We start from the raw sequence: 12892 nt of genomic DNA on the forward strand, positions 1-12892 counted from the left end.
TCTTAATATCAAATAATTTTATAATGAAGATAAAAAAAATCTTTACGAATTGTTTATGGTAATCTACACATTTTTATTCGTACTACCATTATATATTTTCAAACCCCTCTTTATCATTTAAATATTTATTCTATATTTATTTATTTTAATGTTAAATATATATATTGTGTTGTAGACCCAATGTAGAAGAATGGAATGCTGAATTAAGGAAAGGAAACTATCTAGAAGAAGGGAGCACAGAAATAGGAAAGAATTATATAAAAAGAAATCATGTGCTCATGAATTGTTAGATCTACTATGAAAGTGACAAGTCAAGCATTTTAAGGTGGTGAGGATAACATTGAATATCCAAAGATTTTGATTGAGCTCACTTTTTTAAAGAATGTATATATTTTTTAAAGTTTATTGAGGATAATTTTACGCATGCGGTAACCTTCTCTGAAAAAAGAAAAAGAAGCAAAAAAAATTCATAAAATCATCGTTTAATTTTAGAGAAAATTGAAAACCCTTCCAATTGTAATTTTTAAACTATAAAATTAAAAACTCTCTCGATTACAATTTTTGAAATGGAAAAATTAAAAACTATCTCAATTACAATTTTTGAACGGAAAAATTGTAAATTATCTATCGATTACAATTTTTGGACGAAAAATTGCCATCCCTCTCAATAAACTATTTTTAAATGGAAAAATAGGAAACCCTCTAAACAAAATATTTTTTAACGGAAAAATAGAAAACCCTCTCTAAACACATAACGACACAAATCTCCAATACATCCAAACGACTGTATTTTCTTCCTAATACCCATATGTAGCGGTAGATTCATGACCATTAAGCTATGGATAAACTTAACGTCAACTAAACCAGAGTCACCATCCCACTTTTATTGTTTCCAAAGGAAAAGGAAAAAGTACGAACAAAATTCCAAGATAAGAAGTTTTCAAATCAAAACTAATAAAATGCCAGAGATTACAGGTAAGAGGGTTACACAGAGGGAAGGTGTTAGCACCCAAAGTTTCCTAGACACTCCTAGGGAGCCCTTTCTTATATGTGTATGTGTTTCGGCATAAAAGATATTTGCAATAAATAGAATGTGGAGATGAGAAAAGAATTTATTAATTATATTTTTGTGTTTGACAAGACCTTTGGACTTGTGCCTACGTACCAACATAAAATGAGGGATCAAAACCTCATAGTTCGTGGTATCAATTTCAAAGTGAGTTAATTGCTTTAAACAAAAATTAAAGTTTAAGAAAGGAACCAAAGGCCTAAAAGAGTTTGAATGAGTGTTAGTTCTTTTTGTCTTTTGAAATTGTAAGTCAATATGGTTAGATTCATTTACAAGTTTGGTTTAAGAAAAGAGTTTAAAAATGCAATGGCATAAGGCCAAAGTTTCTAATTTGCAATAAAGTCTAAGTTTAGAAATCACGAGCAAAAAATATTTTTAAAAAGCGGGGAGAGATTTGAAATTTAAAAAGTGGGAGGAGATGAAGAGACTAATCCTAAGCAAGAATTTAAAAGTTAAGAGTTGAAAAGATCTGACCAATGGAATGCAATCCAATAGACAAGAATGTCATATATAAACCCAATTTTCCTTTGGACTTTGAAATCAAGCAATATCAATACACAAATAGCAAGATGAAGAGTAAAGGCATCAAATAAAGATAGCCACATCCAAGCTAGCAACTCCATAGTCTTCTTCTTAAGCTCCCATGTATCAGATGACATACTCCTTGAATGACTCAGAATAAGGCATTAGACACAGGTTCAAAGTAACATTTTCATCATGTAGCAGATGATCTCAAAAAGGGATCTCAATACTTGCATCAGATGAATGTTCAATTCACAATGTCTTGGCTTCAGAAAATTTGGCATTGACCAAGTCCTTTTGCATAGGGAATGTTGCCTAATTCTAAGTCCAAAGTCTCAGATCAAATCCAACAGTCCACACAAACACTTTTTTAAGGATTTTTTTGTTGTTATTATGTACATTAAGGTCCTAAGGCCACAAACACAAATAAAATACACAGACAAGTATATACAATCACAATATATTCACAATATATGGCTCAAGTGAGCAAAGTGAAAATGACATTAAAAATAAAAAAGTTAAATGATAATGAATAATGACAAAATGGTAAAATGGCTTGAATTTAAAGTACATAAGGTAAATGACTTGAATTTAAAAGTTAGTCCAAATGTTAGTTTATTACATGTTAGTTTTGCTTTTGGTTTTCAATTGTTTAAGTTATTCTTTGGAGAACACTCAACCCTCTATTCACAAGCATGGATCCTTGAGCCAAGACATCTTCCAAAGGAAGGAAAAAAGTCAAAGTTTCCACACAATACCATGAAAGGGGGGAGACTTACAATCTCACTTACTAGAATGCTATGCTTTTGGGTCAAAATTTAGCGAAATGTTAAGCAATTGTAATTGGACTTATGTAGAAGTCACAACTATCTGAGGTCGGGTAATACAAATTTTAGTGTTAATGCATGTTAGAGATATGGTATAATGAACCATACTCCTAAAACATACCACACTTAAAAAGAAAATGGCAAAAGGGTGGACCTAATCTCATCCATACTGGTATTGGTTTATGAACCAATTAGCCTTAGGACATAGAGATATCGTAGGTCAATGGAATAAATGGGATATAAAGGGATTGAAGATGAAGAGGGAGGGGAGATGAGACAAACACAAATTGGTCATGGGAGAACTTTTATCAAATTAAAATCATTCATTCATTTTGGGATATGAAATATACATTTCATCAATCCCCTAAATCCAATGGTTTTAATCCAACAAAAGTGAAATCAACCTTGACCAAGGCCCAAACACAATAGTCAAACTTCACAAGTCAATAAAAATAGCTCAACACGATTTATTCATAATAAAACAAATTAAAAATCAAATTAAAATGCATTAAATTATAATATGTTTGATCAAAAACCTAAAATCTCTTCAAAACACCAAATAAATGACCAAGAGATTTTTGACATAGATCAAACAAGATTAAAGGACCTTGGAGAAAAAATTCCATTATTTTTGGAGATTTAAAAGTATTATTTTTGGAGATTTGTCATGGGTCAAACAAGAGATTTGTCATAGGTCAGACAAGGTTGAAGGATCTATGCTCCACAATCTCAGAATCCAAACCAGGCATGTCTTGATAGAACCAAGCAAACACATCTGAATACTCTCGAAGAAGATCAATCAACCCCTTCTTAACCTCTGGACATAGTCGAGACCCAATCTTAACTTCCTTCACATCATCCTCGGAACCCAAGTTGCCTAATTCATTCTGCTCTTCGAACGGCTGGATGGCTTTTTCCTCGTGGTCAAGTAGACGAAATAATTCATCAAACACTTCTTCATCACCTTCTTCCTCAGCCTCAAACACAGGGAATTCAAAGTTCGGAGAAGGAGTAGGATCATTGTATTCAATGGGTTTAAAAGTATTACAAAAATAATTTATAGATCTAGACCATATAAAATCATCCATAATAAAAAAAATTATACGCTAGTTTGATAACACAAACTCATGAGAGAAGAATACGAGAAAAGGCCAAAATATGCATTGCCATTTCAATACACTTCTATCATTCTTAAATAAAACCTCATATTCTAATGTCATAGCTCCTTCATGACAGGTTTGCATAATTTTCACTTCGCTGCAAATATACAATTCTCCTTATCTTCAAAATATGGATTGGGCCAAAGATACAGAAACCCGGTTGATATTTATAAACCCATCATTACATAATTTCAAACCCTAGCTAGACAAACCCTATGTATATACTCACGTAGCATCATCTGTTAATACCAACTCATGACGACACTACTGCTGAGTTTGATTTAAGTACTGGTAATATGCTTTTTAACTACTTCTTTAGAACATGTTGAGTTTGCTACACAACTATAAATAAAGATGATATACACAACATACAATAATATTTTATTTGATAAGAACACAAATGATATATACAAAAATAAGAAGACAACATTTGTTTGATAGAAACACAAATTGTATATACAACTATAGCAAGAATTATTCCACTCTTTTTCTTTAAATTCAGATGCATTCCATTTGTTTCTTAGGTGCCAAGCAAATGAATTTCGATGGATTCATGGCTTATGTAAAATGTAACAGCAAAATGATTAAATGAATTTTTTTTCAGAATTTTATTGAATAATAATAATAGTAGTGTGGTAAAGGTAATAATAAAAGGATTTTGATTTTTTTTTATATGGATTATCCTTTATTTTTAGACTAAAATACATGAAAAATGAATACTATCATAATTATTTTAAAATTTTATAAAAATATTCAAAAATTAAAATTAAAAATTAAAAAAGTAGAATTTTTAACTTTAAAATAATTTAAGTGAAGGTAAAAACGTAAAAAGAAAAAAGAAAAACTCTAAAAATAGGGAAAATTCAGTATGTGAAAATGTTCTATTTATATCAAGTTTAGCTTAAAATATTTAATTATCACATTAAAAGCTGAATCAACAATAAAATAAAATTAATAATTAATTTAAATGGATTCTAACCAAATATATTTTTTTGATTTTATGCAATGAATCAAAATATTTGAGTTTTATGGTTTTTTATTCAAACAAATTTGTCAAAAATGAAATAAAGCATAAAAAAATTAATTAATAAAAATTAAAATTAGCCCTTTTGACTTTTTAATTTTTCTATAATAATCACAATATTTTTCCTTATTTTTTTATAGATTTTGAATAAAAAGTGAAAAAACAATGGATTCATTTTATTTATTTCTTAGGTGTCAAGCAATTGAATTTGGATGGATTAATGGCTTATGTAAAATGTAACAACAAAATGATTAAATGAAATTAATTTTATAATTTTAGTAAATAATAATAAGCATAGTGTAATAAAGTTAATAATAAAAGGATTTTTATTTTTACTTTTTTTTATATTGATTTTTCTTTATTTCTAGACTATGAAAAATGAATAATATGATAATTATTTAAAAAATTAATAAAAAATTTGGAAATTAAATATAAATATTAAAAAAGTAGAAGTTATAATTTTAAAATAATTTAAGTGAAGGTAAAAACATAACAAAAAGAAAAACTCTAAAAATAGGAAAAAATAAATATGTGAAAATGTTTCTTCTATTTATATCAAGTTTAGGTTAAAACATTTAATCATAACATTAAAAGCTGAATCAACAATAAAATAAAATAAATAATTAATGTAAATGGATTCTAACCTAATATATTTTTTTGATTTTATTCAATGAATCTAAATATTTGACTTTTAGGATTTTTAATTAAAACAAAATTGTCAAAAATGAAATAAAGCATAAAAATAAAATATTGTCTTTTTCATTTTGTGTATATCATCTTTATTCCTATCACACAAATGTTGTCTTTCTTTTGCGGTACATAACCTGAACTCAAAATGCGAACTTAAAATACATGTGAATTAAAAAAACATTGAAATAATTCTTCCTACAGTTGTATAAATAAAAATAATATGTTTCTATCAGACAAATGTTGTTTTCCTATTGTTGTAGATATCATTTGTGTTCTTATCAAAAAAAAATGATTGTCTTCTTCATGTTGTGTATATAGTTGTGCTTGAAATATTTGGTAAGTAAGTCTCTAGCAAATCTCCAACAAATAACATCATTGGTAAATACTTCGGAAGTAAATCTCTTGAAAACTCTACATGTTACACCCCAACAAATAAGATCATTGGTAACATAATCATCTACCATCTCATAAGTGTGTGTCAAAAATGCCGCTGTCGGTGATAGTTGTTGCGACATTATCCTTCTGGATCTACCCTTCAAACTCACAAACTCTTACTGTAATTTTTTGTCAAATAAAAAACAAAATGTAAGTATATTCGTAAACAGAAAAAAAATCATAGAAAAAATGGTTTCTTGTTAATGGATTGATCAATATCCATGAATCCAACTATAAGACATTAAGTTTCATAAGCTCAAATCTATCAAAATTGCAAGAATCCAACAAAATATATTCAATCAAATCTTGTAAACTACATAATGAAGAGACCAAACATATCTAGCAAGCATATATTTTATTATCTCATCAAACAGAACTAATGAAACAACTAACAAACACTTCACTACAACAAATTCACATAACACAAATTTCAAAATCTTAATAAAAACAAGAATCGTTGCTGAAAAATATAACTCTGACATGCGATCAAGCATTTTAAAAATACAAACTATGACTCACCTTTTAATCAAGGAAATCACGATTGAAGAATAAAAAACTAGACCAATCAAATTGCATTGAAGAGATTTTTGTTGAATTAATAAACTTCATCTTCAACGGTTAGGATGAAGCTGCATAATTTATAACAAGATTAAGTGAAATTTAGTAGATGTGGAATCATATCTAAAGAAATAGTGCAAGTGAATACGAGTATTTAAATCAAACTCACGGGAGTTGCCATTGATTCAGGTTCAGTTGATATTAGCAGTAGCGCCGTTGAATACTAGCATCAGTAGCGCCGTTGAATTTATAGTTAGGGTTTGAAACTATGTAATGGATTATTGTATCTATTTGGCCCAATAACAAAAATATTAATTAATGCATCTTAATATCAAATAATTTTATAATGAAGATAAAAAAAATCTTTACGAATTGTTTATGGTAATCTACATATTTTTATTCGTACTACCATTATATATTTTCAAACCCCTCTTTATCATTTAAATATTTATTCTGTATTTATTTATTTTAATGTTAAATATATATATAGTGTTGTAGACCCAATGTAACAGAATGGAATGCTGAATTAAGGAAAGGAAACTATCTAGAAGAAGGGAGCACAGAAATAGGAAAGAATTATATAAAAAGAAATCATGTGCTCATGAATTGTTAGATCTACTATGAAAGTGACAAGTCAAGCATTTTAAGGTGGTGAGGATAACATTGAATATCCAAAGAGTTTATTGAGCTCACTTTTTTAAAGAATGTATATATTTTATAAAGTTTATTGAGGATAATTTTACGCACGCGGTAACCTTCTCTGAAAAAAGAAAAAGAAGCAAAAAAAATTCATAAAATCATTGTTTAATTTTAGAGAAAATTGCAAACCCTTCCAATTGTAATTTTTAAACTATAAAATTAAAAACTCTCTCGATTACAATTTTTGAATGGAAAAATTAAAAACTATCTCAATTACAATTTTTGAACGAAAAAATTGTAAATTATCTATCGATTACAATTTTTGGACGAAAAATTGCCATCCCTCTCAATAAACTATTTTTGAATGGAAAAATAGGAAACCCTCTAAACAAAATATTTTTTAACGGAAAAATAGAAAACCCTCTCTAAACACATAACGACACAAATCTCCAATACATCCAAACGACTGTGTTTTCTTCCTAATACCCATATGTAGCGGTAGATTCATGACCATTAAGCTATGGATAAACTTAAAGTCAACTAAACCAGAGTCACCATCCCACTTTTATTGTTTCCAAAAGAAAAGGAAAAAGTACGAACAAAATTCCAAGATAAGAAGTTTTCAAATCAAAACTAATAAAATGCCAGAGATTACAGGTAAGAGGGTTACACAGAGGGAAGATGTTAGCACCCAAAGTTTCCTAGGCACTCCTAGGGAGCCCTTTCTTATATGTGTATGTGTTTCGGCATAAAAGATATTTGCAATAAATAGAATGTGGAGATGAGAAAAGAATTTATTAATTATATTTTTGTGTTTGACAAGACCTTTGGACTTGTGTCTACGTACCAACATAAAATGAGGGATCAAAACCTCATAGTTCGTGGTATCAATTTCAAAGTGAGTTAATTGCTTTAAACAAAAATTAAAGTTTAAGAAAGGAACCAAAGGCCTAAAAGAGTTTGAATGAGTGTTAGTTCTTTTTGTCTTTTGAAATTGTAAGTCAATATGGTTAGATTCATTTACAAGTTTGGTTTAAGAAAAGAGTTTAAAAATGCAATGGCATAAGGCCAAAGTTTCTAATTTGCAATAAAGTCTAAGTTTAGAAATCACGAGCAAAAAATATTTTTAAAAAGCGGGGAGAGATTTGAAATTTAAGAAGTGGGAGGAGATGAAGAGACTAATCCTAAGCAAGAATTTAAAAGTTAAGAGTTGAAAAGATCTGACCAATGGAATGCAATCCAATAGACAAGAATGTCATATATAAACCCAATTTTCCTTTGGACTTTGAAATCAAGCAATATCAATACACAAATAGCAAGATGACGAGTAAAGGCATCAAATAAAGATAGCCACATCCAAGCTAGCAACTCCATAGTCTTCTTCTTAAGCTCCCATGTATCAGATGACATACTCCTTGAATGACTCAGAATAAGGCATTAGACACAGGTTCAAAGTAACATTTTCATCATGTAGCAGATGAACTCAAAAAGGGATCTCAATACTTGCATCAGATGAAAGTTCAATTCACAATGGCTTGGCTTCAGAAAATTTGGCATTGACCAAGTCCTTTTGCATAGGGAATGTTGCCTAATTCTAAGTCCAAAGTCTCAGATCAAATCCAACAGTCCACACAAACACTTTTTTAAGGATTTTTTGTTGTTATTATGTACATTAAGGTCCTAAGGCCACAAACACAAATAAAATACACAGACAAGTATATACAATCACAATATAATCTCAATATATGGCTCAAGTGAGCAAAGTGAAAATGACATTAAAAATAAAAAAGTTAAATAATAATGAATAATGACAAAATGGTAAAATGGCTTGAATTTTAAGTACATAAGGTAAATGACTTGAATTTAAAAGTTAGTCCAAATGTTAGTTTATTAGATGTTAGTTTTGCTTTTGGTTTTCAATTGTTAAAGTTATTCTTTGGAGAACACTCAACCCTCTATTCACAAGCATGGATCCTTGAGCCAAGACATCTTCCAAAGGAAGGAAAAAAGGCAAAGTTTCCACAGAATACCATGAAAGGGGGGAGACTTACAATCTCACTTACTAGAATGCTATGCTTTTGGGTCAAAATTTAGCGATATGTTAAGCAATTGTAATTGGACTTATGTAGAAGTCACAACTATCTGAGGTCGGGTAATAGAAATTTTAGTGTTAATGCATGTTAGAGATATGGTATAATGAACCATACTCCTAAAACATACCACACTTAAAAAGAAAATGGCAAAAGGGTGGACCTAATCTCATCCATACTAGTATTGGTTTATGAACCAATTAGCCTTAGGACATAGAGATATCGTAGGTCAATGGAATAAATGGGATATAAAGGGATTGAAGATGAAGAGGGAGGGGGGATGAGACAAACACAAATTGGTCATGGGAGAACTTTTATCAAATTAAAATCATTCATTCATTTTGGGATATGAAATATACATTTCATCAATCCCCTAAATCCAATGGTTTTAATCCAACAAAAGTGAAATCAACCTTGACCAAGGCCCAAACACAATAGTCAAACTTCACAAGTCAATAAAAATAGCTCAACACGATTTATTCATAATAAAACAAATTAAAAATCAAATTAAAATGCATTAAATTATAATATGTTTGATCAAAAACCTAATATCTCTTCAAAACACCAAATAAATGGCCAAGAGATTTTTGACATAGATCAAACAAGATTAAAGGACCTTGGAGAAAAAATTCCATTATTTTTGGAGATTTAAAAGAATTAATTTTGGATATTTAAAAGAATTATTTTTGGAGATTTAAAAGTATTATTTTTGGAGAATTATGTTAATGTCATTTTCACTTTGTCCACTTGGACCATATTGTGTGATATATTTTGTTTGTGTTTGTTTGTGTGGTCTTTGACCATTAATGTACATAATAAGAACAAAAACCCTAAAAAATATCTTGTGTGGACTATTGGTTTGATCTGAGACAATTGGACTTAGAATTTAGGCAACATTCCCTTTGAAAAGGACTTGGCCAATGCCAACTTTCATGTAACCAAGTGCTTGTGATTTGAAACTTCACCTTATACATCATTGAAGATCCATTTGAGTTCATCTGCAACATGATCATTATGACGTTCTTATTTTGAACCTGTGACTTGTGCCATATTGGAATTCATCTAATGCATGAGAAATTTTGAATAAGATCATGGAGTTGCTAAGCCTGGATCTGCCCATCTTTATTTAATGCCTTGTTCTTCAACTTGCTATTTGTGCATTATTTGTTGCTTGATTATAAAAGTATAAGGGAAATTTGGGTTTCTATATGACATTCTTGTCTATTGGATTGCAGCCCATTGGTCAGATCTTTTCAACTCTCAACTTTTAAAATTATGCTTAGAATTAGTCTCTTCTTATCCTCCCCGCTTCTTTAATTTCAAAATCTCTCCCTCCACTACGCCAAATAAGGGAAAAGAGGGCGCTTATTTTGGCCTATAACAGCGCTTTTAAGCGCCCTCTAAAGTGGCGCTGGCATAGGTAAAGACAGCGCTTTGTTTTCCTGGAGAAAGTGCTCTCTAAAGTGGCCCTTTAAGGGCCACATTATAGTGCGCTTTCAGAAAAAAGCGCCCTCTGGAGTGGTCCATAAAGGGCCATCTTAGAGGGCGCTTTCTGGACACAGCGCCCTCTAAAGTTGTCAATGTAAAGTGTTTAGAGGGCGCTTCCTACAGAAAGCGCCCTCTAAAGTGTTAGTTATTTTAAAAAAAATTGTTTGAAAAACAATGGGTATTTAATTGGGAACCTGTTCGCATGCTGCAAAAGTGTAAAATTCATATTGATTTCATCCTTTAATCCAATGTTATACACCATTAATCCATTGATATATACAACATGAATCCATTTATATACAACATTAATCCTCCATATATACAACATTAATATATTGATATTCATGCATGTACAACAACATTCCATACATATATGTACAACAACTACAACCTATATGATTCTATGATCAATAATGAATTGACACAATTCATCCTTAATTTCATCCAAATGAGCTCTTGAGTAAGATTTGTATTCGTCAAAGTACTACAATTAAGAAAATAAAACATATTCATGATTTAGTAACAAATTAGATGAAATATCCGATAATATTAAAATAAACCCTAAGTTATTATTCCATACCATTTTTGGGATGTCTATACGATTCAACGCAATGATATCTCTCATAAATCTCAATACAAAAAATCCCCAATCGATCGAATTGTTTTGCTGAGGACAATACACAGAAAAACAAACATATATATATATATATATATATATATATATATATATATATATATATATATATATATATATATATATATATATATATATATATATATATATATATATATATATATATAGTTAATTTCTTACAAACACTATTATAAGCAAAAATAAGAAACTTAATATATACCTGAACTCTAACCCAGGTAATGTCCTTCCTATTACGATAATTCTTTTTCGATCTAAATTTTAGTATTGCCCTAACAAAATAAAAACGTATATTGAGATCAATCTGACAGACATAATTAAATATACAAATACACACGAATATTTAGGGGAATTTCACTTACGCGTCAACCGTCTTCTTCATACTCGGATATTTACTCCAATCACCCGGTAACGAATCGAGATAATACACCATTAGTCTCGAAAGATCCATAGCAACCAACACCCAGTGACCACTGTAAAATAAAACAAAAATTTAGATGCATGAAAATTTTCTACGTAAAAGATATACATAGATTAGAATGAAATTATTAGAAAGAAAATCTAACCCGTTGCCAGAATTAAACGGTAAAAAATACAAACTGGGTGTAGTATTATCGCCGGCCACCATGAATCTATCGACTAGTTCATTCATTATGGATGTTGGATTTTTCGTTATAAACGTTGTGTTGATACGGGAAGCAGCAATAAAATTGAATCGATTACACAATTCAGTTCCCCGCATCAATGTGTCATACATATACTTTAAATAGAAACATAATAAACATTAGACTACTCATTGAAATGTGTAAATAAATTGTTCAACTAAGTAAATAATAGATTGATCGGAGTACCATATGTATGTATGAATGACAGCGATGCCCAATTCTTCGTGTTCAAAAAGTTGTTGCATGTCCTCCTTTGCAATTAATTCGGAATGAGCAATTCCGAAAACACCTTCATCCATATCTACACTACGGATGGCGCCGTGCATAATATCTGACTCTTCCACCATTTTCTCAAGACGCATCATAATTTGAGATTTTGTCCCGGACGTCGTTGGAATTTCCTTACTAGCTTTGTCCAACATTTGACCGGGAACCTAAAAATATAAATTAAATCATGACTTTTTGTGATGCAACAGAATCGTTGTGTATATAATTCAATGGGTATATATATTTGTACCTCTTTTTGAGATTTAGGATTTGTTTTTGTCCCGGACTTCGTTGGAATATCCTTACCAGCTTTTTTCAACATTCGACCGGGAACCTAAAAATTCATATAAATTAAATCATGACTTTTTGTGATGCAACATAATCATTGTGTATATAATTCAATGGGTATATATATTTGTACCTCTTTTTGAGATTTAGGATTTGTTTTTGTCCCGGACTTCGTTGGAATATCCTTACCAGCTTTTTTCAACATTCGACCGGGAACCTAAAAATTCATATAAATTAAATCATGACTTTTTGTGATGCAACAGAATCGTTGCGTATATAATTCAATGGGTATATATATTTGTACCTCTTTTTGAGATGCAACCGACTCGATGCGTCTTGAAATCCCTTTACCAGCTTTATGTGTGGGTCTTGTAGGAGTCTAACATTACCATGTAATAAGGATTGATTAAATATAATAATTGTAGCTGAATTGAAATGTGAATACTAAATATTCATAATCATTTAGAACATATATACCTCGGCATCTGGGAAAATTAGATCTGACGGCCATCCAACAA

The 12892-nt window shown here is 30.0% G+C and overlaps 1 protein-coding gene across 2 annotated transcripts; it reads right to left on the minus strand.

Annotated features, from left to right (window-relative positions):
* Window positions 1-11583: 11583 nt before the first annotated feature.
* LOC127107335 (uncharacterized) lies at window positions 11584-12587 on the minus strand. Of its 2 annotated transcripts, none has more exons than XM_051044629.1 (2): window positions 12508-12587; window positions 11584-12253 (listed from the first exon to the last, which is right to left on the minus strand). In XM_051044629.1, the coding sequence occupies exons 1-2, from the start codon at window positions 12577-12579 to the stop codon at window positions 11948-11950; spliced, it is 378 nt and encodes a 125-aa protein (XP_050900586.1). In that variant the 5' UTR covers window positions 12580-12587; the 3' UTR covers window positions 11584-11947. The 2 variants fall into 2 exon arrangements, with proteins under 2 accessions (XP_050900586.1, XP_050900585.1); XM_051044628.1 differs by lacking the exon at window positions 12508-12587 and adding an exon at window positions 12337-12416.
* Between the last annotated feature and the right edge of the window lie 305 nt (window positions 12588-12892).

Source organism: Lathyrus oleraceus, chromosome 7, assembly GCF_024323335.1.
Source record: "Lathyrus oleraceus cultivar Zhongwan6 chromosome 7, CAAS_Psat_ZW6_1.0, whole genome shotgun sequence".
NCBI classification, from domain to species: domain Eukaryota; kingdom Viridiplantae; phylum Streptophyta; class Magnoliopsida; order Fabales; family Fabaceae; genus Lathyrus; species Lathyrus oleraceus.